The sequence below is a fragment of the Rhinatrema bivittatum genome, chromosome 6 (assembly GCF_901001135.1).
Source record: "Rhinatrema bivittatum chromosome 6, aRhiBiv1.1, whole genome shotgun sequence".
Lineage (NCBI taxonomy): Eukaryota > Metazoa > Chordata > Amphibia > Gymnophiona > Rhinatrematidae > Rhinatrema > Rhinatrema bivittatum.
The window spans coordinates 271483854-271511642 of NC_042620.1; the positions used below are offsets into that span (position 1 = coordinate 271483854).

The following is a 27789-nucleotide window of genomic DNA, read 5'->3' on the forward strand; positions in this document are numbered from 1 at the left end:
CATGATAAAAAGAAAGCATAAGATAAGATATTAACTTCCTTGCCACTCTGCGTAAGAAAAATAAGAAATGCCATACTGGAGCAGAGCAGAGATCCATCAAGCCCAGCATCCTGTCTCTGAGAGGGGCCAATCCAGATCACAGGTACCTCAGCAAGATCCCAAAAAACAACCCAGTCCTTCTTGCTCATAACGAAAGATCAGCAGTGACTTTCCCAAGTCTACGTGTTATTTTGATTTATTTTATATATATAAAAGTGGATTACATTTAGGTACTGTAGGTATTTCCCTGTCCCCAGGGGGCTTACAATCAGGGACAGTAACTTTAAATTGTCAGCAAGAGTGCACAAATGTGTGCTTCTAATTTTAAGCAATTACATGATAAAATGTTATTCAGGTATGTTTCCTTAGGGCTTGTCGGCTTTAACATGCACAAATGCGTATGAAGCAAATTACCAGTTTGCCCACTTAGTCCACCATTTTGTCCAGTCTCTCGAAGTCATCAAGACCCCTCTGGCTCTTCAGCCAGCCCTCACCCAGTCAATTTTTAGCTCTAACAAGTTTTAATCGGACTTACACCTGATAGCGAGAAGTAAACATGCACAGGTAAGTGTGCTGCGTTCGGTTTCAAAACTGGGATTTATGCCATATAACAGCCCTTACCCACCAATGTGCGAAATTTGCCACTTTTAAAATAAGAGTTGTGTGCGCTCAGCCCATATATATTTGTATATATGGGCCTTTTTACATGAGCAATTGTTAAAAGTTTCCTCTAAGTTTGTACCTGAGTCAACAGAGGATAAAGTGACTTTCCCAAGGTCACAAGGAGCAGCAGTGAGATTTAAACCCAGGTTTCCCCAGTTTGTAGCCCACTAGGCTACTCCTCCACTCCGTAATAATGTTTAATAATGGTTTATTGACTTTTCCTCCAGGAACTTGTCTGAAACCATTTTAAACCCAGCTACACTTTAATCATATCCGCTGGCAACAAAATTCCATAGTTTAATTGTGCATGGAGTGAAAAACAAAACAAAAACAACTTACTCTGATTAGTTCTAAATATGCTACTTATTAGCTTCTTGGAGTGTTCCTTAGTCCTAATCCTGTTTGATAAGGTAAATAACTGTTCTCTGTTTACCCATTCCTCCCCACTCAAAATTTTAGAAACCTCTATCATATCTCCCTTCAGCCGACTCTTCTCCAGGCTGAAGAGTTCTAACCCATTTAGCCTTTTCTCATAGGAAAACTGATCCATTCCCTTTATCATTTTGACTGCTCTTCTTGGAACATCTCTTTTTTTATTTTTATTTTTTTAATTTATTTTTTTTTTTTAAAGATGGGCAAGCAAAACTGCATACAATACTCAAGGTGTGGTTGCACCATGGATTGATACAGAAGCATTAGGATATCCTTGGCTACATTTCCCATGCCTTTTCTAATACCTAATGTTCTATTTGCTTTTTTCATATACTGGGCCAAAGATTTTGAAGCATTGTCCACAATGAGTCCAAGATCCTTTTCCTGGATGGTGACATCTAATATGGAACTCAGCATCATAAATCTATAGTTTGGATTATTCTTCCCTATATGCATCACTTTGCAGTGTCCACATTTAATTTCATAGGCCATTTAGATGCCATATCCCCCAGTCTGGGAAGGCCCTCTCGCAATTTCTTACAATTGCTTCATTAACTAATAACTTGGAATAATTTTGTTTCATGTGTGAATTTAATCACCTCACTCTTCACTCCCTTTTCTAAATCTTTTATAAATGTTAAGTCCCAATATATACCCCTGGGGCATGCCACTATTTACCTTTCTGCAGTGAGAGAAATGGCCATTTGGTCTTACTCTCTGTCTATCTTTTAGCCAGTCAGCAATCCACAATAGGACACTGCCTCCTATCCATATTAAGTGGCTGAAGATACCCAATTCCAAGACCATCTGTGTACTAAGTGGCACGAATATGTGTCGTTCAATTGTGAGTCAGCCTTGTTTTGGTATGCGGCCAAAGCTGTTTTACGAGGAGATATCTCCTATTTGGCGCACAGACGAAAGACACTGGACAAGCGCCTATTAGCGCTTAGCACCCAGCTGCAAAGGGCGAAACGGGAGCTTCTGATCGCTCACACCAAAACAAACAGGGAAAGGTATATGTCAATCCAAATTTCCCTTAACACCTTAATATAGCTGGCCCTATTCACTGGAACAATCTGCCTTCGGACCTGCGCTTAGAACCATGCATGCGGACATTCAAGAAGAAACTGAAGACCAGGCTCTTTACCGAAGCCTCCTTAGCACACCTTTAGCGCGGACCTTTAACGATCTGATTCAGAGGGGTGAATATCCTCCACATACCAATTTGGCTCATATTACCCTCATTCCCAAGCCCGGCAAAGACCCCCTTATCTCCTGCCTCATACCGGCCAATTTCATTATTGAATTTTGACCAAAAGTTACTGGCCAAGATAATGGAAGACTGTTTGGCTACTATTATGCCTCTTTTGATTGCTCCAGGTCAAGTGGGTTTCGTGCGACATAGTTACGCATTAACCAATATTAAGCTAGTCTTAAATGCAATGGCTCTCTGTAACCGGGTGGCAGCGTCCTATTTGATTGTTAGCTTTGACGCTAAAAAGGCGTTCGACAGGGTCAAATGGAATTGCTTATTCCAATGCCTGCAAGATATGGGATTTGATGGGCTGTTTTACAGGGCAGTGGCCTTATTATATATGAGGACAGATGGCATCTATTATCGTGAATGATCAAAGATCTGAACTCTTTTTGATTTATAGGGGGACCAGACAGGGCTGCCTTCTATCGCCGCTGCTTTTTATTCTCTCTCCCTTGAGCCTCTCCTCCTATCAATTCAAACTACCAAAGAGATCAGAGGGATTAAACTCCAAGAGACTATATTCAAATATGCAGCATTTGCTGATGACATTTTGGTCTTTTTGATGGAGCCCTTACGTTCCTTACCACCCTTGCTAGCATTGTTTCAAGAATTTGGAGCAATCTCGGGCCTTAGATTGAACTGGGATAAGTCAGAGGCGCTAGCCTTTCCTGAGGGATTGAAACAGGACTGGAGCCCCGATTTTCCGCTACAGTGGGCCATTGAATCTATACGCTATCTTGGGATATATATTTCCCACGACTAGACCAACTTTATCGGCTCAATATACCCCGAGTATTACAGAATACGCTGAGCAAGCTACAGGCTTGGAGGGATTTGGGGGGGGGCGCATTAACCTTTTAAAGATGATCCTCCTCCCCAAATGGCTCTACGTGATCCAAAATCTGCTCATAGAGCTGAAATATAGGGACATGATGGCCCTTGATAGGGCTTCAAGCAGGAAAGCCCGTATACCCTTGACTTGGTTGAAAGAGCACTGGGGGCGAGAAGGATTGGGTGTCCCGGATTTGACCTCTTATAATCTGGCAGGGAACTTGCAGCTCATAAGGGAGTGGATAGTAGGCAGCTCCGCATATGTTAATGTTTTGGCGGAACAGGCATTAGTGGTCCCGTTGGACTTGTGGTATGTTTTACAGGCATCTACCGGTAGTCTTCCGGAATCCCAACAGCATCACGTGTTGCTGGAACCAATTTGCCAGACTTGGGCCCACTTAATCAAGAGGATGAGGATTTCTCGTCAGTGTGCCTACTTGCTGCCTATATGGGGTAATGCTGCCTTTATGCCGGGGTTACATTCATGGGTCTTTGCCCTTTGGGCCGCTAAGGGCTTGGTATAATTGGGCCACATGCTGGATGGGGAGGGAAAGGCCCTTACCTTTCAGCATTTAAAGGATCTATATGATATCCACAGCTCCCAGGTATTTTCGTACTTACATGTCCAACATTACATTCAATCCATACTCCTGAGGCACGTCAGCCAACCGTGTTTCAGGCGCTGGACTCTTCTTTTTTGATCGATCGAGTACCGTCTCCTTGTCAACCTATTACAAAGGCCTGAGGAACCTTGCAAGAGTAGATCTTGGCGCCACTTTGGCAGAGAGATGGAACAAAGGAGAGTCAGTTGGCTCTTGCTCCTTCTACTTTCCAGTCAGGCTTCCGGAGTATATCCGCAGCAACTACAAATATGTATTACCGAGAAATGCAGTTATCTCGTCAAGTTATCAAGGACTGCGCTGTGTGTGAAGTGTAATATGGCCCCTGGGTCCTTGTTCCATATATTTTGGGGCTGCCCCCCGATTAAAACCTTTTGGGACAATATAACAATATCTGGCCGACCTACTGGATATGAATATTCCTGTTACTCCGGAGGCACTCTTATTTAACTGTATCCCCCCTTCAATCCTACAGGGGCAGGGGCCCCGTCAGCTAGTTTGGAAGGCCTGCTTGGTTGGGAAGCGCCTCATTCTAGTGCTCTGGAAGGGATCTGAAGTTCCTACATTTTGAATTGTTGCATCATTCCCAGAGTCTCATCGTGAATGCCTGACCCCTCTCTTCTGCAGTGGATTGATGCTGTGCTTCACAGTTTTCTTAATAGAAGGGTATTCATTGAACTGAGAGAGTGTGGGGGGTGGGAAGGGGAGGGGAGGGGAGGGTTTGTTTATATTGTAGGGTCACTACATATTGTAAACTATAAATTGCTTTGGTGTTGAGATCACCAGCTTGGGGGCTGAATATCCCTCAGCCGGCAGTGTTGTTCCTTATGCAATAAAAATTGTTGAAACACAAAATTAAATTCTACCTCAGTAGTTTTCCCTTTATGTCCTCCCTTCAGTAATTAATTAGCCTCAACCAGTTAATCAAGGTCCCTACACACAGACATAGTTACTCTTGTCTTAATTTTCCTATCTGCCAGTACCAAGATAAACTCTGACTCAGTATCTGTGGTCACCTTGACCTAGTTGGACTACAAATTTATCTGGACCAACCCATTCCCAAATCAAATCCTCATTTTTCCAACATCCAAACCTCCCACAAGGAACCTATCTTGTGTTACAAGTGAAAACTCATCAATATACCCACAACTACCTCTAGCTTAGTCTCACCAGAAGTTCTAGTCCAGCAATGGAATGACAAATACTCTACAGCAATTGAGAAGCTAGCCCCTTTCAAATCCATTCCTACCAGAATCCCCAAGAATTATCCAAGGTTCCATGAGGGTGGTCTTCTAAAACAATCCAGACAAATCTTCTCCTGAAATAATCATCCTGACAACTCTAACGGGATGTCAGAATCTGTCATGGCAGAAATCTAAAACTGATATCAATTTTCGTCTCTGCAAAGAACACTCCAAAAATATACAAAGCTACTGCCAACAAGCCAAAAAGGGCTACATTTCCAAACAATTAGAACTGTCCATGAACCACCCATGTAAAGTTTTTGATTTTGAAACTCTGAACCAGAAACCCAAACCTTTCCTACCAACACAGTCACACTCTGAAGACACCGCCAAATGTTTCACTGAAAAAAACCCAACAACTATTTGTTCCTCCTTTCATCCTGCCACTTCCTTCATCTCACATACTCCCAGCAACCCAGCAATACAACAATCACAGACAAATTCTGCTCAACCCCTACCAAACTTGATCCCATTGTCAGACTACAGGACAATCACTTTACAAGAAGTGGTAACAATCTTTCAGTGAATCAATCAGTCTGTGAGTACATTAGATCCAATTCCCCCAAGATTCATCTGTAACCTGAAACATGACCTAGGCCCCCTGGCTAGCCAATATAATAAAAGGTATTCTAATCCAAGGCTCACCACTCAGCTTGCTCAAAAGACCCTGGGGATTATCCTAAAATAGTAGACAACTATACACAGTCTTGTCTCTTTTTATCCAAGGTGATGAAAAAGGTTTATCACCAACTCTTAGGTTTCCTAGAAAAGACCAACAACTCAATCTAAAAAAACAGATCAACTCCATCCTCAAAGAAGGTTTCTTCAAGCTCAGTATTCTAAAGAAACTCAGACCCCCTCCTCCACTATCATGATTTCCGCACTGTCATCCAAGCCACTCTTTCCTCAAAGCTAGACTACTGTAATTCCCTCCTTCTCGGACTACCCGCCTCCACTACAAAACCCTTACAAATGTTCCAAAATGCTATCGCCAGGATTATTACCAACTCTCGGAAAGCTGATCACATTACTCCTATACTCAAAGACCTCCTCTGGCTCCCCATAACATCCCGTATTCTCTTCAAAACTTTAACCATAGTGCACAAATCCATCTACTCCCACAACTCTAACTGGCTTGACGAACCCTTTTGCCCCATACGATCTGAACGACCCATTCGATATGTCAACAAAGGTACCCTTCTCAATACCTCCTATAAAAAAAGCCCACCTCTCAGCCACAAGGGATCGTGCACTCTCCATTGCAGGCCCTAAACAATGGAACTCCCTCCCTGACCACACTCAGACTTGAGCCATGCTATTCGAAGTTCAGAAAGAAACTAAAGACTTGGCTCTTCCGACAAGCCTACCCTGATTAATTTCCCCTTCTTCCTCCACCTACCTCCCCTCCCTCCAACTCCACGAACCTCTACCTCCTTCTTCCTCCACCTTCCTCCATCTACCTCCACCTTCCTCCATCCTCTTCCACTCCCTCCTACTCCCCGTACAGCCCTTATAAATGGTACCTAAATTGTATATAAACTTTTTTAATTAGTCTGTTACGCTTCAAAACCTCATATACAGACTCTTGTAAATAGCCTGTTACCTTTCAAGACTTCATATACAGACTCTTGTAAATAGCCTGTTAACAGTTCAAATCTAAAGCTTGTAATTTTCAATGCTCTCTGCACTATGTATTTACACTCTCCCGTTTTCCCTCCCTGTTGATTGTATTTTCAGCCTTTTAGTTGCAATGTGAACCGGTATGATATTTGCATACTAATGCCGGTATATAAAAGTTTCAAATAAATAAATAAATAAATATATTCTACATCATTATAAATCTAGGTTTAGGAAAAGTCATGGAACTGAACCAGTTCTGTTGGCCATTGCAAACAGCATCCACCTCCATGTGGATCAAGTTGGCGACTCCCTCATTTTCATACTTGATTTTTTGGCCACCTTCGATATGATTGATCGTCATCTCCTGATCTAGCTACTCAAGGATATCAGTTTTGAAAGCACCGCCCTAAAGTGGCTTAATTCATTCCTTGTGAACAGAATGCAATCAGTTATATGGGCGAACAAACCATCCTGTCCTAGACAGCTTATCTGTGGAGTGCCTCAAGGCTCAGTCCTTTTTTTCAATATCTACATGCATCCTATCTGCAAACTCATCCAGTCCTTCAATATTGAGGGCCACCTATTTGTGGAGGACATCCAACACTGCATCAAAATGGGATCTGACCAAATTTCATCCATTATTAATCTCAATAACTGTCTTACAGAGATAGCCCAATAGCTTACTGAACATAAATTCAGACTTACTCAGTCACCAAGGTCATTCCCTAAAATTGCTTTTCTCACTAGTAGGTGCCGCCTTATATCCTAAGGAGTCAGAACTTAGTCTAGGGTGTTTAACTCAACCAAAATCTCAAAATGGCACCGTAATTTTTAAAAGTAGTAAAGTCCCCCTTATGTATTTTATTTATTTATTCAAGTATTTATCTTCCGCCTATATCAAAATCATGCTAGGGGAAGTACAATAAATACAATTAAAATCAATTAAAACATTATACTAAAATCAATATAAATAAAATATATCTGTAGTGCATTCCTCATTACAATTACATAAATGATTTCTGAAATAGAAGAGTCTTAAGGTGTTTCCTAAATATCATGTCATCAATCCCTCTAATATAACTCGGCAGAGTATTCGAACACTGGCCCAAAAATGGAAAATGCACAGTGCCTCACGTCAGAAAGACAGGTAAATTTCACTGATGGCACCAAAATTAAATTTTGACCGCTGGACCGTAAAATTCTTTCTGGGATATAATTAATCAACTGGGATTTAAGATATTCTGGCCTATCAATTTTAATACTTTAAATCTTATTTGCAGGCAGACTGCAGAATTCTGCAATATTTGCAACAATTTTAAAGATGAAGTTTTACCAAAAAATAATGAACTGCAGTAATCCTCACAGGTCAAAACTTAAGCCTGCAAAATAGTGTGAAAATCCTCTGGTTCAAGCATATACAGTCTTAACAGACAATTTATGACAACCTCCATAGAGGACTTGTTAAAGTTGAGGTTTGATAGACAGTGCGGAATCAAATATAACACCAAGATTCCTTGCCAAATCTTTAAATAGAATCAGTTTACCTAAAACTGAAACAGTTGTAAGATTATGATCAGACAAGAAAGTCTTAAAACTGAAAAGAGTCTTATGTCCAGGGAACCTGAGAAACTGAAAGTGTCTTGTACATAGTATACCTGTATACGGAACTAATCTTCTGAGGAGTGGAGCTGGAAGGAACGAATGAATTAAGGGAAAGCTTGCTCAAACAGCCAGGTTTTGAGTCTTTTTTTGAAGGTAATCTGGCATTGTTCGCGCCGAAGATCTGGTGGGAGAGCATTCCATTGCAGCGGGCCAGTTATGCACCAAAAATTTGGAACAAAAAGTACCACCAACACTGCCCCTGCAGTCATACTACCTTAAGATCAGGAAAAAAGTTAAGAAAGTTTTTCAACAAGTCTTTGCCTACAATCCACGTCTTTGACCCAAATTCCTGAACACTCTACAAAGGATCATGTATACACAACACGGACAAACTAGGTCACAAATGGGAATTCCAATACTGGATCCAAGTGCTTCAGTAATTGCAAATTCTGATTTGACTGTAAGCTATTCTATTGCCTCAGTTCATTTAAATTTACTATAATCCCCCTTGAAACCAACTTTGGGAAAATGTAAAATATCAAATATTCATATATTAATAAAACATAAGATTTGCTGAACTGGATAAGACCAAAAGGTCCATCAAGCCCAGTATTCTGTTTTCAACAGTGGCCAATCCAGATCACAAGTACCTGGCAGGATTCCAAAGATTAGATAGATCCCATGCTGCAAATTCCAGGAATAAGAAGTGACTTTTCCCCAAGTCTAGCTGGTTAATAACAGTTTATAGACTTCAAGAACTTGTCCAAATTTTTTTTGAACACGGCTACACTAGCTGCATTTACCACATCCTCCAGCAATGAATTCCAGAGCTTAATTGCGCGTTGAGTGAAAAAGAATCAATTTATTATTTACCCATTGTATTCCACTTATGGTTTTACAGATTTCTATCAATTCCCCTCAGCCATTTCTTCTCCAAGCAGAGCTGTTTACCTGTAACAAGTGCTCTCCAAGGACAGCAGGATGTTAGTCCTCACACATGGGTGACATCATCAGATGGAGCACTGACATGGAATACTTATGTCAAAGTTTCTAGAATTTTGACTTGGCATACTGAGAATGCCCAACATGCCCTATACTATGCGTCCACATGGGGTCCCTCTCCAGTCTTATAAAACATTATTTAAAAATGAAAAATTAGGAGAAACTCAACTCCGTGGTGTGGCGCATGGGTTTCATGAGGACTAACATCCTGCTGTCCTTGGAGAACTATTACTAGTAAGCAACTCTGCTTTCTCAGAGGACAAGCAGGATGGTAGTCCTCACAATGGGTGAATCCCTAGCTACAGGCTGTTCCTCAAAAAAAAAAAAAAGGGACTGAAAGACACCCAACAAGGTACCAATGGGCACAACAAGAGTACTGCTGGTAATAGAGGGGGGGGGGGGGGGGGAGACAGCCTGAACCCAAACAACAGGCCCTAGATAGGGAGAGTTGGGTTCTACACCTCAAACAAATTCCGAAGGTCAGACTGGCCAAACCTACTATTACGTCGGCCATCCCTATCCAGACAAAAGTGAGATGTGAATGTGTGGAGAACTCCACATCGCAGCCTTGCAGATCTCATCCATGGGAACTGCTCGTAACTGGGCCACTGATGCCCACTGCCAGAGGGCAGTCGCCGTGGTGTCCATTGCGGCAGAGATTCAATAGAGCCAGCAGGTGGCTGTTGGCACATGTTGAGGTTGTTGGGCCATATGGCCGCAACCGTCCATGTCACTCCCTTGGCACATTTAGACATGCACAGAGCCAAATGGCTCACAGTGGCACCAAGACACTCAGAGCCTCTAGGATTGCATCAGAGTCACCCCGTCTCTCCGGGTCTTTGGTCCACTCTGGAATGTTCTTGTCAAATCAACTTCTTGGAGCTTTGGGCTTTCAGAAATCAGCTGTCCAACAAAGTTGTCCTGATCCAGACTGACAACCAAGTAGCTATTTGGAATGTCAACAAGCAGGGAGGCACTGGATCATACCTCCTGTGTCAGGAAGCGGTCCAGATTTGGTCTTGGGTCCTATCCCATGGGTTGGTACCCAGGGCCATGTACCTGGACGGGCTGGAAAACATGGAACCGGACAGGTTGAATCGAGCCTTCGGACTTCACAAGTGGTTCCTGGACCAGGGAGTAGCGAATCGGGTATTCTGCCTCTAGGGGAGTCCAGACGTAGTTGTGTTTGCATCTGCCTGCAACAAGAAGGTGCCTCGGATTCTGCTCCCTATGCAGGCTAGGCTGCAAACCATTCTTGAACGCCCTTTCCTATTAATGGAGCAAGGGTGTTTTGTATTCGTATCCTATGATTCCCTTTGTGGCGAAGACTCTCTTGAAGCTTCGTAAGGACAGAGGGACTATGATCCTCATAGCCTCTTATCGGCCGAGACAGGTTTGGTTTCCACTCCTGCCAGAGTTGTCCATCCGGAAACCGATCAGTCTGGGGAGCTCCCCAGATCTCATCAAGCTTGATCAGGGCAGGCTGCAGCATACTGACCTCCAAGCCTTGTCGCTCACAGCCTGGATGTTGAGAGGTTGATTCTGCAGCCGCTTGATTTTTCATAAGATGTATCTTGGGTCCTGGTGGCTTCTAGAAAGCCTTTCACTAGAAAGTCCTATGAACTGAAGTGGAAGAGTTTTTTCCGTGTGGTGTGAGCAGAAGGCCCTATATCCCATCTCCTGCCCCAAACAAAAACTGCTTGATTACCTTCCACACCTATTGGAAGCTGGCATCTCAGTGCAATTGGTGCATACCATCAGGTTGTAGATAGTATACCCATCTCTGTACAGCTTAAAGTAGTACGATTAATTCAGGGCCTGATTCAGATGAAGCCTCCCGCTGTGTCTTGTGACCACAATGTGATGTTAGCTCAGCTGATGAAAGCTCTTTTTGAGCCACTGTGCACTTGTGACCTGATGTATTTGACCTGGAAGGTCTTTTTTTTTGTGTGTAAGTGTCTTTATTGAATTTTAACAAACAAAAAGAACAAAATGTACAGTAAAACAATGCGATAGCAAACAGGCTCAACACTCCCAACCAAACCTAGTAGGTACATGCCTGCCTTGCCAGTAGGTGATTCTCTGTAATCTGCTGGCTAAAAGACAGGAAAACAGAGAGTAGGATTAAATGGACAATTTTCTCAGTGGAAGGGAGTGGGCAGTGGAGTGCCTCAGGGATCTGTATTGGGACCCTTACTTTTCAATATATTTATAATGATCTGGAAAGAAATACGACAAGTGAGGTAATCAAATTTGCAGATGATACAAAACTGTTCAGAGTAGTTAAATCACAAGCAGATTGTGATAAATTTCAGGAAGACCTTGTGAGACTGGAAAATTGGGCATCCAAATGGCAGATGAAATTTAATGTGGATAAGTGCAAGGTGATGCATATAGGGAAAAATAACCCATGCTATAGTTACACAATGTTAGGTTCCATATTAGGTACTACCACCCAAGAAAGAGATCTAGGCGTCATAGTGGATAACATATTAAAATCGTCGGTTCAGTGTGCTGCTGCAGTCAAAAAAGCAAACAATGTTGGGAATTATTAGGAAGGGAATGGTGAATAAAGCGGAAAATGTCATAATGCCTCTGTATCGCTCCATGGTGAGACCCTACCTTGAATACTGTGTACAATTCTGGTCGCCGCATCTCAAAAAAGATATAATTGCGATGGAGAAGGTACAGAGAAGGGGCGACCAAAATGATAAAGGGAATGGAACAGCTCCCCTATGAGGAAAGACTAAAGAGGTTAGGACTTTTCAGCTTGGAGAAGAGACGGCTGAGGGGGGATATGATAGAGGTGTTTAAAATCATGAGAGTTCTAGAATGGGTAGATGTGAATTGGTTATTTAGTCTTTCAGATAATAGAAAGACTAGGGGGCACTCCATGAAGTTAACATGTGGCACATTTAAAACTAATTGGCGAAAGTTCTTCTTCACTCAACGCACAATTAAACTCTGAAATTTGTTGCCAGAGGATGTGGTTCGTGCAGTTAGTATAGCTGTGTTTAAAAAAGTTCTTGGAGGAGAAGTCCATTACCTGCTATTAATTAAGTTGACTTAGAAAATAGCTACTGCTATTACTAGCAACGGTAACATGAAATAAGACTTAGTTTTTGGGTACTTGCCAGGTTCTTATGGCCTGGATTGGCCACTGTTGGAAACAGGATGCTGGGCTTGATGGACCCTTGGTCTGACCCAGTATGGCATTTTCTTATGATGTTTCCTGTCATATGTTTGGTGGCGGTTGCCTCAGCACGCAGGGTCAGCGAGCTCCAGGTCTTAGTGACTTATCTACCTTACACTGTTTTATTATGATAGAGTGTATCGCAAGACCACCCTAAGTTCCTGCATAAGGTGGTGATGGACTTCCATGTTAACCAGTTCATCGTCCAAATGGTCAAGCGCATTGACCTGATGGCCCCTGCCTGAGGCATGCTCTTGACCAGCGAATTGTCCAGGTACATACACCAAAATCTGTCCTCATAGCACTGCTTTGGCTGAATCCCAAAATAAAGTAGGGTCACCCCTGTGTTAATTGTTGTGTTGGTTAAATTCCTCCCATTTCTGACTTATATACTGATGGAAATATTTATCTTCCGTTAAGTGACTTGGGAAGCGCCAAGGTTTCTTGGCAAATGAGTCCTTGGAGAGCCAAATGTCCACCCATATGGGGGCATGGTCCACTACCGCTATCACCCGTATTTCTGCCCCTTCCACTCTGGGAAATAGATCTCTCGAGATAAGAAAATAATCGATCTGAGAGAGAGAGTTGCTTGCGCCCTGGAGACATGTGTATAATCCCTCTCCTCTGGGTGGAGGGCACGCCAAATGTCTAGTAATTGTAGCTTTTTAATGGCATAGGTTACCCCTGTTTCTGCCAGCCTGCAAAAGCCCTGGGGTAAGGCCAATTTGTTCAATGTGGCATCATGAGTACTGTTGAAATCCCCTACCAAAAGCAATTAGCCCTGCATATGTATCAATAGTAGATTTAGGATGTCCGTAAGTCATAAGTGTTTGGGGCGTAGATATTGCATATAGTAATGGGTTTTCCATCCAAATAGCCCACTACTATTATACAGCGGCTTCTGGAGTCCGTAAATTCTTTGGCTAGGGTAAAAGTTGTGTTTTTATTAATCAAAATAGCTACCCCGCCCTTTTTGCTGGGGAAAAATAACAGGCCGCGACCCATTCCCTCCGGAGCTTCCTGCTCTCCTCTGTATTGAGATGAGTTTCCTGTAGGCACACAATACCCCCCTTCAGCCATTACAGTGTCTGAAATATCTTTTTCCTTTTTATGGTGGAGCCAAAACCGTTCACATTCCAGGATAGGAATCTATGTTTGCCCCCCATTTTCCCGGGTGAACATAAAGAGAAACTAAGAAACTTAATGCGAACTGGGAGAGGCTCCTAGCCAGGCCTCCGCCATTTCGTAATGCGGTGTAAGCGACCCCAACCTCAGCAGTATTGATAAAGGAAACAAGCTTAAAAAATAATTCACACACATAATTTCCATGTAGCACTTTAAATATGGTATAATTCCCACCCTCTTTACCCCTAACCCCCTCTCCTGCCCAGAGTTTCCCCAATAGTAACCATGGACTCTGCGAGTCCCATCGGAAGATCATGTTTACATGTGACTGGGTGGCACATCTCTCTGCCCCAACAACTAAGTAAAATTTTCACTGCGCTGAGCAACTGCCCAAAAGAAAGTTACTTATTCAATGCATCGAGCATTTTTCTCGCCTCTTCAGTCATAGAATTGAAGAGTAAAGCGCATCTGCTTTTTCACAAGCTCTCCGCATATGGGTGTGAACAGCCTCCTAAGTGCTATTACTTTGGCTGAATAGTCCGGTGCCATACGGAACGCGGAACCTTGAAACTGAAGGTAAGTTCTCTTCCGTGATTCTTGTAAAATGCATTGCTTATGTATGTAATTCAGTATTTTAATTATGGTGGTTCTTGGCCTTGTAGCCGGAGGTGTGCGCGGTCCTAATCGGTGTGCTCGCTCGATTTCCAGCATTACTTTCAGCTCCGGAATTCCTAGCGTTTCTGGAATCCAATCTAGAAGTAACCCACGTAGAGTGCTCTCTTCGACTGATTCCGGTATGCCCATAATGCGCAAGTTAGACCTTCTTGACCTATTCTCTAGGTCGTCAATTTTTTCGCCTTGTTCCCTTATGGTGTTTTCCAACAATACGACCTTTCGCATAAGGCCTAACACGTCGTCTTCTAGTACAGATGTTCTCCCTTTCATCTGGTTGAAGCATGGTGTAAATTCAGAGATCGATGATTGCAAGTTTGAGATTTGATGGGAAATGCTTGATAACTTATTGTCCGAGCTTCTATTACCGCTTCCTTGATCTCACAGTCGGGTGCAGCGAGAGGGTTTTTTCCGCTTCTTCGCCGGGCCCTCCTCCGACGGCAGGCGCCATCTTGCTTTCCGTGCCTAGAGGTTTGTCTTTTTTAGTTGTTCTCGTAGGCATCGATGTGGGAGATTTGTGCATAAATGACATGATCGACATGGGCAGAGACGAGACATCCAACTTGCAGTCACTGGAGCCGAATTTGGTAGCAAATTGTTGAGGATTTTAAGCCGTGGCACCCAGAGCTAGCCCAGACACAGCCGTTCCAGCTCACCACATCACGTGATCTCTTCCAAATCATTTTTAAAATCCAGCTACACTAGCTACCTTAACCACATCCTCTGGCAATGATTTCCAGAGCTTAACTGTGTGTGAAGTGAGAAATAATTTTGATTGGTTTTAAATGTGTTACTTGCTAACTTCATGGAGTGCTCCCCTAGTCCTTGTATTATCTGAAAGAATAAATAACCAATTCACATTTACCCATTCAAGTCCTGTCATGATTTTTTTAGACCTCTATCATATTTATTTATTTATTTAAATTATTTTAATATACCGATGCTCAAGACCAGGTCTTATCCAGCCCTCATCTGTCTTCTCCAAGCTGAATGGCCCTAATCTCCTTCCTTAGCCTTTCCTCATGCCCTTTATCATTTTGGTCACCCTTCTTTATACTTTCTCCAGTGCAACTATATCTTTTTTGAGATACAGCGAGCAGAACTGCAGATAGTATTCAAGATGCAGTCTCACCATGGAGCGATACAGAAGCATGATGACATCCTCCATTTTATTTGCAGTTCCCTTCCTAATAATTTCTAACATTTTGTTTGCTTTTCTGATCACCATAGCACACAATTTCAGTGTAGTAACTATGATGACTATATCTTTTTCCAGGGTGGAAACTCCTAATATGGAACTAGTGTCATCTAACTACAGCATGGGTAATTTTTCCCTGTACGTATCACCTTGCACTTGTCCACATTATATTTCATCTGTTTACGGATGTCTAATCTTTCAGCCTCGCAAGGTCCTCGTGCAATTTATCACAATCCGCTTGTGATTTAACTACTCTGAATAATTTTGTGTCATTGGCAAATTTAAGTACCTCCCTGGTCATACCCTTTTCCAGATCATTTATAAATATATTAAAAAGCACAAGTGCAAGTACAGATCCCTGAGGCACTCCACTGTTTACCTTTTTTTTACTGTGAAAACAGACCATTTAATCCTATTCTCTGTTTCCTGTCTTTCAACCAGTTTGCAGTCCACAAAAGGACATAGGAAAATTAGGTTCTTACCTTTGCTAATTTTCGTTCCCGTAGTACCATGGATCAGTCCAGACAGCTGGGTTATGCCTCCCCTCCAGCAGATGGAGTCAGAGAGAAAACTGAAAGCACCCCCTAGATATACTGGTGTGCCACCTGCGATCCCTCAGTATATGTGATATCAAAGCAGAAATAAGAAATGAATCACCTTCAACTGTACCCCCAATAGAATGGTAAAGGATTGTGATCAATAGCATGACCTAAAGGCTCAGATCAAGTAGAAACCTCCTTGAGAACAGGTAAAACCAGAAATAACAAACTGGACACCACAGAGTGAACAAGAAAAACACGAGGAACGGAGACACTGCACCTCGAAACTGTGGCATCTATTACAATACAATACAATACAAACTGTAATGGAAGAAAACACAGAAAAGGAACACGAGCGGACTCCCAGAATTACTAAGGGCGGGCGTCTGGACTGATCCATGGTACTACGGGAACGAAAATTAGCAAAGGTAAGAACCTAATTTTCCTTTCCCTGTACGTACCAGGATCAGTCCAGACAGCTGGGATGTACCCAAGCCGCCTTAACTGGGGTGGGACCCTGAGAGTCCCGCTCGAATCACACTGCTCCCAAAGGACTCCGCAGGAGGACCACGAACATCCAGGCGATAATGCCTGGCAAAAGTATGCCAAGATTTCCATGTGGCCGCCCTGCATATCTCTTGGCAAGAGACCAAATGATTCTCTGCCCATGAAGTCGCCTGAGAACGTAGAGAATGAGCCTTAAGCCCAGCAGGAATAGGCTTCCCACATCCAACATACGTGGCCACAATAGCACCCTTTAACCAGCGTGCGATCGTAGCTTTGGAAGCCTGAAGACCCTTCTTGGGTCCATTCCACAACACGAAAAGGTGATCTGACTTTCTAAAGTCATTGGTAACCTCCAAATAGCGTAAAAGAATCCGCCGGACATCCAGACGCCTCAAGTCCCTACCTTGAGAAGACTGCAGGTCCTCTTCCGAGAAGGAAGGTAATTCCACCGTTTGGTTGACATGAAACGCGGAGACCACCTTAGGTAGGAAGGAAGGAACAGTTCGTAGAGAAACCCCCGACGCCGAAATGCGCAAAAACGGTTCCCTGCAAGAAAGAGCCTGAAGCTCCGACACCCGACGAGCTGAGGAAATGGCCACAAGGAAGACAGCCTTGAGAGTCAGATCCTTCAAGGAAGCCGCCTTAATAGGTTCAAACGGAGCCGCACACAAGCCACGGAGTACTAAGTTCAAGTTCCAAGACGGACAGGGAAGCCGGACGGGAGGACGCAAGTTCCTAACTCCTCGCAAAAACCGCGCCACATCCGGATGACTCGCAAGGGAAGAGCCTTCTACCTTACCTCGCAAGCAGCCCAAGGCCGCCACCTGAACTCGAAGCGAATTATACGCTAGCCCCTTCTTCAATCCGTCCTGTAAGAACATAAGGATATCCGCCACAGACGAACGTCTGGCCGAAGCACCCGTCTTGTCACACCAATCATGGAAAACCTTCCAAACCCTCGCGTAGGCGAGCGTAGTGGACGACCGACGGGCCCGAAGGAGAGTAGACACCACCGCGTCCGAATAACCTCTTTTCTTCAACTGCTTCCTTTCATAAGCCAAGCCGCCAGACAAAAACGATCCGCCAGATCGAAAAATACTGGACCCTGACGAAGAAGATTGGGAAGATGACCGAGACGTAGTGGGCCGTCCACTGCCAGATTGACCAGATCCGCGAACCACGGACGCCGCGGCCATTCCGGAGCCACGAGGATCACTGGGCCGCGATGGTACTCTATGCGTCTTAGCACTTTCCCTACGAGGGGCCACGGAGGGAACACATACAGAAGAATGTGACGAGGCCACGGGAGTGCTAGCGCGTCCACTCCTTCTGACGCGTGCTCTCTCCTCCGACTGAAGAAGCGTGCCGCCTTTGCATTTTGCCGAGTCGCCATGAGGTCCAAGCGCGGAGTCCCCCAACGCCGCTCGATGAGAGCCATCGCTTCCGACGAGATCTCCCATTCTCCTGGATCCAGGTGCTGCCGGCTGAGGTAATCCGCTTGAACGTTGTCCACGCCGGCAATGTGGGTGGCTGCGAGACGCTCTATGTGCCTTTCCGCCCAAGACATCAATAGCGCGGCCTCGGTCGCTACCGCCAGGCTTTTTGTGCCTCCTTGTCGATTTATGTACGCCACTGCGGTCGCATTGTCCGACAGAACTCTTACAGCTCGTCCGCGTACCAGGGGAAGGAGACACCGCAAGGCCAGGCGGACCGCTCTGGTCTCCAATCGGTTGATGGACCAAGTCGCTTGGAGCGCTGACCAGGTGCCCTGGACCGCACGGGACTGGCAGACCGCTCCCCAGCCCGACAGGCTGGCATCCGTTGTCACCACCAACCAAGGCGGGGGTTCGAGGTCCACCCCCTGCAGGAGATTGGCTGGATTCAGCCACCAAGAGAGACTGGAGCGAGCCGGCTCCAGTAAAGGCAATTCTATCCCGTACTCCTCCGAGCGGGGATCCCAGCGAGATAGAAGTGCTCTTTGTAATGGACGCATATGCGCAAAAGCCCATTGTACCATTTCCATAGTAGATACCATATGACCAATGACTTGTAAATAATCCCAGACCGTGGGCATCTCGAGCTCCAACAGGCGCCGTACCTGAGTCATGAGATTGACCCTGCGTTGCTGCGTAAGAAAAACCGTGCCCACCAAGGTGTCGAACCGAGCTCCCAGGAACTCCAGCTGTTGGGTCGGTTCGAGTCTGCTCTTCGGGAAGTTGACTACCCAACCCAACTCCTGCAGCTGGTGCACCACTAAGGAGACCGCCCGATTGCAGGCCGCCTGCGACTTTGCTCGAATGAGCCAATCGTCGAGATAGGGATGCACGAGGACGCCCTGACGGCGGAGGGAGGCCGCTACCACCACGAGAACTTTGGTGAACACCCTCGGCGCGGTGGCCAACCCGAAGGGGAGGGCGCAAAACTGGTAGTGGTCCCCCATCACCGTGAACCTCAAGTACCGTTGATGCCGTTCTCTTATTCCGATGTGAAGATAGGCCTCTGTCAGGTCCAAAGAAGCCAAGAATTCTCCCTTGTGGACGGCCGCAATAACAGACCGGAGGGTCTCCATCCGGAAGCGGGGCACACGCAACGCCTTGTTTACTCCTTTGAGATCCAGAATGGGTCGGAAGGTGCCCTCCTTCTTGGGAACCAGGAAGTATATGGAGTACCGACCCGTCCGCAGCTGGTCCCGCGGAACAGGAACCACCGCCCCCAGAGCCTGTAGATGGGCGACCGTTTGGGCGATAGCTACCTGCTTTTCTACCGGCCCGCATGGCGATACCAGGAAGAGATCCCGGGGGGGACGTACAAAATCCAACTCGTAGCCGTACCGGACCACGTCGAGGACCCATTGATCCGAAGTGATCTTGACCCACTCCTCCCAAAATCGGGACAGCCGACCCCCAATAACGGGAACGGAGGAGTGGGCCCGCGCACCTTCATTGTGCGGGCTTAATGGCAGGAAAGCCTGTGGAAGCGCCCCCGCGTAGAGGCCTCCTGCCGCGAAAGGAAGAAGAAGACCAGGCCTGGGATCTTGTCGCCTGCTGTCGCTGGGGAAGGGAACCCCCTCTTCCCCCACGGAAACGCCGTTGCCCTCGAAAGCGAGCCCTAGCATTCCCAAACGACCGAGGTTGCCGAGGCTTATCCTCCGGCAACTTGTAAACCTTGTTGTCACCCAGGTCCTTAATAAGCTGGTCCAGCTCCTCGCCAAATAGCAACTTGCCCTTAAAGGGGAAGGAACCTAACCTCGCCTTGGAGTTGGCGTCCGCCGACCAACGACGGAGCCACAGCAACCTCCTGGCTGAGACCGCCGAGGACATAATGCGAGCCGATGTGCGTAACAAGTCATACAGGGCATCCGCAGTATAAGCGACCGCCGCCTCAACACAATTTGCCTGCTCAGCCTCGCCCGGAGGGAGCTCCTGCATGGTCAGCAGCTGCTGAACCCAGCGGAGGTTGGCCCTCTGTACAAGGCTGCTGCAAGCCGCCGCTCGGACCCCCAGAGCCGCCACGTCAAAAATACGCTTTAATAAAACTTCAAGCTTGCGGTCTTGGAGGTCCTTCAACGCTATACCCCCCGTCACGGGGATAGTTGTATGCTTTACCACAGCCGTGACAGCCGAATCTACCGCGGGTGTCTTCAAGAGCTCCAAAGACTACTTGGGTAAGGGATATAGCCTTTCCATGGCCCGATTCACCCGCAGGGACGCCTCTGGGAGGTCCCATTCCTTGGAAACGATCTGTAAGACCTTGTGGTGAAAGGGAAAGGTCTGCGGGGGAGCTCTAATCCCTGCCATTGCAATATCCCCTGTAGACGTGTCCGCCTCCTGCGGCGGATTCGTTAACTCTAGCTCCTGCAACACATGAAGAATAAGGAAGCTCAATTCCTCCTTTCCAAACAACCGTAGCACCTGGGGGTCGTCCCCTTCTACGGCCCCCTGAGTATCCGCCGTCAAAGAGTCCGAAGCCCCCGGGGACTCCGGCACGGCTCCTGAGTCCTCCGGGTCCGCAGCTCCCCCCCCCCCGCGGACGGGGACCTTGGCCCCCGGAGGAACCCGCGCCCGGCTGGGTCCCCTGGGGCAAGGCAGTGGTCCTGGGGACCTTCGGGGGAGTGGGCACCTCTGCCTCCCAGCCGGATTCTGCCTGCAAAAAGGCTTTGTGCATAAGAAGCACAAAATCAGACGAAAAGGGGATCACCCTCTTCCGATCTTTCTTCGGGGCATCTGTAGAGAGGGGGGCTCGAGGGATCCCCGAATCGGGCTGGGAGCTCGCGCTCTGGGCACCAGGAGAGGGAGGAGGGGAGATTTCCTCCTCCTCCGACGCTGACGATTCAGTCTGCCTCGTGGCCAAGATGGCCGCCGCACTCCTCCCCGAGGGAGGAGGGGCCGGAGAAATGCTGCCTGCAGCGCTGCGATGCCGGGACGCAGAGGGGAGAGGAGACCTGCTGCGGGCAGCGCTCGGCCCCCGAGAGGATCCCTCGCCCCCGGGAAAACATCGGGGACAGAGACCCTCTCGGGAGAGTCGCGCCCCCGCCCCCCCACAGGACACGCAGAGAGACGACCGCGGCATCAGAGCAGCGAACGGAGCTGCTACACAGAAAGGGCGCCAAAAGCAAGGTGAGGGGAGCCTCACAGAAACAGCGCGCCAGGTGAACTAGCCACCCCCTCCGGGTCCAAGAACACGCTGGCAGGCCGGGGTTAGGGGAAAAAAAGATATAAATATATATAAATAAAAGTAGTTCACGGCCTGTCCCCAACAGGACTTAAGTGACTGAGATAGTCCACTTCAAAACTTTTTTTTTTTTTTTTTTTTTTTTTTTGAAAACCCCCTTCAGGGCTGAATCCCCTGGAATTGGGGGGAGGGTGACCGGCCCACCGGTAAGCTCTCCCCCAGGTTCAAGGACACTGTACTCCGGGAAATTAAGGAGGACACTGCCCTCCTGCCTGCCCGCAATGAGCTCCAACCGCGCTGCGCCAGACACTAACACAGACAAACAAACGATAGGAGGGAAGAAACCAATTGATCTTTGTCCCTTTCTTTTTTTTTTTTTTTTTTTTTTTAAATGTTTCCCAGTACCAATAAACTGACCAGGCCAGGACCGCAGGTTATGCCTCTCGTTCTGCTGGAGTCAGAGAATATACTGAGGGATCGCAGGTGGCACACCAGTATATCTAGGGGGTGCTTTCAGTTTTCTCTCTGACTCCATCTGCTGGAGGGGAGGCATAACCCAGCTGTCTGGACTGATCCTGGTACGTACAGGGAACTCCTCCTATCCCATGATTTTTTAGGTTTTTTTTTTTTTTTTTTTTTATAAGCCTCTCATGAGGGACTTTGTTGAACACCTTCTGAAAATCCACATCCACATCTTTCTTAACCCCTTTAAAAAAGATTGGAGAGACAAGCTTTCCCTTTTATAAATCCATGCTGACAGTGTTCCAATAACCATGTCTTTTTATATGTTCTGTGATTTTATTTTTTATAATAGTTTCCACAATTTTTTCCAGCACTGAAGCCAAGGCTCACTGGTCTATAGTTTCCCGGATCACCTCTGGAGCCCTTTTTAAATATCAGGGGTACATTGGCCACCTTCCAGTCTTCAGGTACAACAGATGATTTTAATGATGGGTTACAAAATACTTGCAACAGATTTGAAATTTCATTTTTGAGTTTTCAGAACCATGGGGTGTACACTACCTCGTCCAGGTGATTTGCTACTCTTTAGTTTGTCAATCTGGCCTACTACATCTTCCAGGTTCACAGTGATTTGGTTCAGTTCATCTGCATTGTCACCCTTGAAAACTGTCTCCGGAATGGATATCTCCCTAACATCCTCATCGGTAAACACCAAAGAATTTATTTAGTCTTTCTGTGATGGCCTTATCTTCCCCAAAGTGCCCCTTTAATTTCTTGATCATCTAACTGTACAACTAATTCCCTCACAGGCTACCTGCTTCAGATATATTTTAACACGTTTTTATGATGAGTTTTTGCCTCTATGACTAACTTCTTTTCAAATTCTCTTAGCCTGTCTTATGTATGTTTCACATTTAACTTATCAACGCTTATGCTTGTTCCGATTTTCTTTAGATGGATCCTTCTTCCAGTTTTTGAAGTAAGATCTTTTGGCAAAAATAGCCTCTTTCACTTCACTTTTTAACCATACTAGCAATTTGGCCTTCCTTCCACTTTTCTTAATGCATGGAATTCATCTAGACTGCGCTTCTAAGATGGGTTGTTGGTTTTTGTTTTTTTTTAAACTATGCCTGTTGTACACTCAACGTTTGTAGCTTGACCTTTCAGTTTTTTTCTACCTATTTTGCTCATTTATCAAAAGTTTCCCTTTTGAAAATTTAGTGCTAGAGCTGTGGATGTACTTATTGCCCTCCTTCCAGTCATTAATTCAAATTTGATCATGTTATGATCACTGCTGCACTAACTTTATTTTGGCCAAATGAATCCTCTCTACATCTACATTGCCGGTTCTGTAGTTGTAGGTGCAACACACAATATTTTTGTTAGCATAGATTTGCATTGCGCTTGAAATGGTTGGGAAACACTGTGCTAGATAATCATGCATATGGCACTTGGTGCAAAACACTAGATAGCTCCATCTCATTGCTGGACTGCTGCCTGAATCTTAATATTATTGACTTTTTTTTTTTTAAAGGTTGCTAAGGCAATAGGGATACTTATCTAAAGTCCCTTAAATTAATTTGATACATTTTACCCGTATATTAGTTGTCAATGATCAGCAGGAAGACAGCAGTTAACCTAATTATATAGGCAGGGTTATTTCATATTTTTTTCTAAATTGCTGACTATTGTTGGAAGAATTTCCTTCCATCTTATTTGGGATAACAGGCTATAAACCAGAGAATGTGCTTGGGGTGGAGGTGGGCAAAAAGATACAGAAAAACACTCATTTTTAAATTCTAAAGGGCAAAGAATATGTAACATTTGGCTGGTCACAGGACAGCCCTGCACCGGCCACACTCGCAATGGCCATAGATGCCGCTTGCTCCTGCCTCGCAGTTTGGATGCCATCCTCACCGATTTCCATAGGCATGTACAAAAAGTTAAAGGCCCCGAGGCAGGAAAAGGATCCAGTCAGTGGAAAAGGACATCAATGCTGGCTGGGAATTTAAATCCCAACCGCTGCCTCAACAACAGGTCCTCTTGCATATTATCAGTGCATGTTGCTGTGATCTTGATCCTACAGGCCCTGTGTTCCTGGGCCCTGTCTTTCCTTCTCATAATTGACCATTGCTTCGGACCTGGACTACTCTCTTGCTAGCCATCTGCCACTGAGCATTGCTATGTACCTTGACTAAGCTTTGCTCTCTATCTGCCCTGACCCTCAGCCTGTAGCCAGTGATTGCCTGACCAGACCTCAGCTTGGCCTTGGACTCTCATCTTCTTTGCCCTGTGGGCCCATTACGTAAGTCCTGCCAGCCTCTAGAACCGAAGGGCTCAACCTGCAGGGTTGGTTTGGGTGAAGATCCAGCCTTGTCCCAGCCCAGAGCACGTTTTTCCAACTGTCATCATGGGCCTAACAGGTTCTCCCATTAGGCTGCGCCAATCACGCCACAGCACAGATTTCCACTGCCCTTAAAGAATACAGGAATAAGTTGGTCTTTAAAATGTTAAAACTTAGGACACAGGAATAACCAATTTACCCCCAAATCTCTCTTCCTTCCCAAGCTTTAAGTCAGAAGAATTTCCCAGCAAAACAATACTCTTAGATTCTTGTTCAGTCACCAGTACAGGCAGCTTTGTGCTCTCAGCACTCCCTCGGGACGATATAATTCCCTTGAAAGAATTTTCAACACAAAACTTAGATGCTTCAAGTGCCAAAAGTTCAAGTAGACTCCACTGGTGTAATCTCTAATTTACCCAAATTATTTGGAAATATTACTCAAGATAAATACATATATGTTCTACTCAAATAACCATTTTTGAATTGAGGCCAGATAGTGGTTGGAAATTTCTAAAAATAAACTATAAAAAAAACTTTATATCAAAATTTTGTAGAATATTTTCTTCTTTATAATAAACACATTTTCCAGAGACTCTAGTTTGTTAGGTATGTTTTGACTGATTCCATTATAAGCTTCATAGAGAATTGTCTTAGGTGTACGTGTCCAGCACTGCATGTGTCTAATAATGCTTTACAAATGACTAGTACTAGTACCTTCACACAATGATCTCACCATATAACAAACATACTAAATAGCAGGAGAAGAAAAACACAAAAACACATTGGTATTCTCACATGACAACATAAAACATATGCGCAATGGGCTGGATTTTAAAAAGGTTACGCGCGTCGGGCCTATTTTCAAAAGGACCGGCGATGCACATAAAGTCCCGGGACACGTGTAAGTCCTGGGGCTTTAATAAATGGGTGGGGTCAGAGGCTCCAGGCACAGCGGCCATTTGCTGCTGTGCTTGGGATTGTGTGTTGGTAGTTGGACGGCAGACGCAAAAAGTAAATTAAAAATTTTGGGGGGGGTTAGAGTAGGGCTAGGGGGAGGAAAGGTTAGGGGAAGGGGTGGGAAGGTAGCGTGGCTCAGCGCACACAAGGTGCATAATTGTGCACCCCTAGGGGTAGATTTTAAAAGCCCCGCGAGCGTAAATCCTGCTGGATTTACGCACGCAGGGCACTAGAACGCTGGCGCGCGCAAAGCCCCGGGGCAGGAAGCGTGACAGTGGTCTGGGGCCGAGTGCTCTGGCATAGCGGCCTGTGCCGGGACAGGGAGCCGGCGACGCACGCAAGTTACAAAATAAGGTAGGGGAGGGGGATAAAAAAAAAAGTTCCCTCCGAGGCCGCTCTGATTTTGGAGCTGCCTCGGAGGGAACGGAGGCAGGCTGCGCAGCTCGGCGCAGGCTGCCGATTTTGCGCAGCCTTGCGCGCGCCGACCCCGGATTTTTGTTCGCGCCGGTTACGCATACTTTTTAAAAATCTGCCCCCTAGCACGCAGACCCCCGATTTTATAACATGTGTGCGTGCTACCGGCGCGCGCATATGTAGGCCACATGCGCTTCTTTTATAATCTACCCCAATGTCTCTTCATCTTCACTAGGACTGAAGTTGGTGGAAGTAATACTGCAAAATCTTCAAGTGAAGGTAACATCCTTACTACCAGATATAGGCTATGAAGAGAGTGTTAAGTCTTCCAAACTTTTCTTTAGGGTTTTCTAATCGTCACATATAAATAATACGGCTAACTTGAGCATGTATTTAAATCACCACAATTGGAATCGAGGTCACTTACTGTTCTCATATACTTTTTCTTTAGTATCCAAGGCCATGCAGGAACTTTTCTGCTCAGTTGGATTAGGTGTTTTCTTCATAGTACATTGCTGATCCTGCTGAGCACTTCCTACATTCTCTATGAAGGAGAGATGACTGTCTGAGTCATAGAGCAATAGCTGCTGAAAACGGGACTCTAACACTGGACTGTCCATGTCCTCCAGATCAGGCGTCTTGAAAATAGGTTGAAATTGATTCTTGGCTTTTAAAATATTTTGCTTTAACTGCAAAAAAAACCAAAAACAATAAAAAAAACCCACGTAACCCTCATGTGACATCCAACAGAACCACACATTTAAAATGATAACGAAATTAGGCAAGCATACATTTCATTTACTAAATTTCTAAGCTGCTTAAGAACATAATAAATGGCATGCTGACTCAAACCAAAAAGATCCATCAAGCCCAGCATCCTGTCATCAACAGCAGCTAATCCAGGTCACAAGTAGCTAGCAGAACCCAGGAGAGATCCATTTCTTGTTGCTCTCTCCCAGGGATAAGCAAGGGAAGGAGGGGCCCAGTGGGGGAGACAAGGGTGTTTTGATTGGGGGGGGGGGGGGGGGGGCGGAAGGTGCTTGGAGGAGATAAGAGGAAGAGGGGGACATGAGGGAGAGTAGTATACTTGCAGAAGAGAGACCCAATAGGAGAGGGGTTGGGAGAGGAATTTTTGTGTTTTCCAACTTAATTATTTTTTTCTTTTTTGGGTCTTTTACTGTCTGGCTAGCTTTATATGGTTTCAATGTCATATGTTATAATTTACTTTCATTTAAAATGTTATTTATTTATAAACATTTATATTCTGCCTTAAGCAACATAGCTCTTAGGTGAATAAAACTTAGATATCAAAGGGCAATATAATCTAACCCACAAATTAAAACAATTCAATAAAATCTCTAAATAAACATCAGGTCAATCACCACAGTAAGAAAATCAAATAGCAATGAAATACTTCAAAGGCTAAAAGAAAAGCAAGTTTGTTTACTGCACAGAGTTCAACTCTGTGCAGCTGCGCGTGAGTTCCCGTGCAGGAAAAGCAGATTCTCCTCAGTCTGTAATATATAGCAGTCGTATGCCTTTGATGTCTTTTGTTGTAAGTGAGAAGTATGCCTGAACAGAAAACCAACATGGAGAAAGAAAACCCCAGAATCCTCGGTTTTCTTAGCCTGCTTGGGCTGAATGAACTCTCTAAGTGATTTATTGAGAATGACTTGCAGGTTTCTCAGCATATTTGGACAGGCTGGCTCCATAAGATGATGCCTATTCATAGGGTCATACAAAGAAGAAAGCAACGGCAGGAGCTTCAGGCTATGTTCTCAGGAGTATTTGTAAACACAGCTACAGATGTGTTAATTACCTTGACCAGCAAGATTCTAACAGAACAAAAGACAATCCAAAGCGTGATGGTAAATGGGCCCCACCTGGGAAAACTAATCAGGGCAGTTCAGGAACAGTCACATCATGCGGTTGACATGACAACCTATGTAAATGATTCTTTGGGTAGTCATGCAATGCTAGAATCATCTGTGACATTGTATGTTATCTATAAAAGAAGGATCACTTCCTGTATACGATGAGATGCTGGTGGTCTGTTTGTCAGAGACATGGCATCAGCATCTCCCAAGAATATTGTTCAATAAAAAATTATGCTTTCAATAAAAATCTAAGTGTTCTTATATCCCTGACAAAAGCATCAATAAAAATGGCATGGTGCTTAACATAAGTGGCTGTCCAGGGAGGTGGGTGGGTCAGCATGGCTGATTGATCCTGCTATCTACGGAAACACTGCTTACGGTAAGCAAGCTTGCTTTTTCCCCATCAACAGCAGAGCTGAATCAGTCATGCTGTCTTGGAGTTCCAAGCTAATGGTCACGCAGATCAGGCGTTGTTTATGTCTCTTGGATTTAGCGTGACCTTGGAGTGTGGACAGCCCA

At 45.2% G+C, this 27789-nt stretch overlaps 1 protein-coding gene across 2 annotated transcripts in view; it reads right to left on the reverse strand.

Annotated features, from left to right (window-relative positions):
• The window catches only part of GCNA (germ cell nuclear acidic peptidase), a 174668-nt gene that overhangs the window by 119577 nt on the left and 27302 nt on the right, over positions 1-27789 (reverse strand). For both annotated transcript variants that reach the window (XM_029607210.1, XM_029607211.1), the window contains exon 2: positions 25821-26082. In XM_029607210.1, the coding sequence (XP_029463070.1) occupies positions 25821-26082 (262 nt within the window). The remainder of the gene's footprint in view (positions 1-25820; positions 26083-27789) is intronic.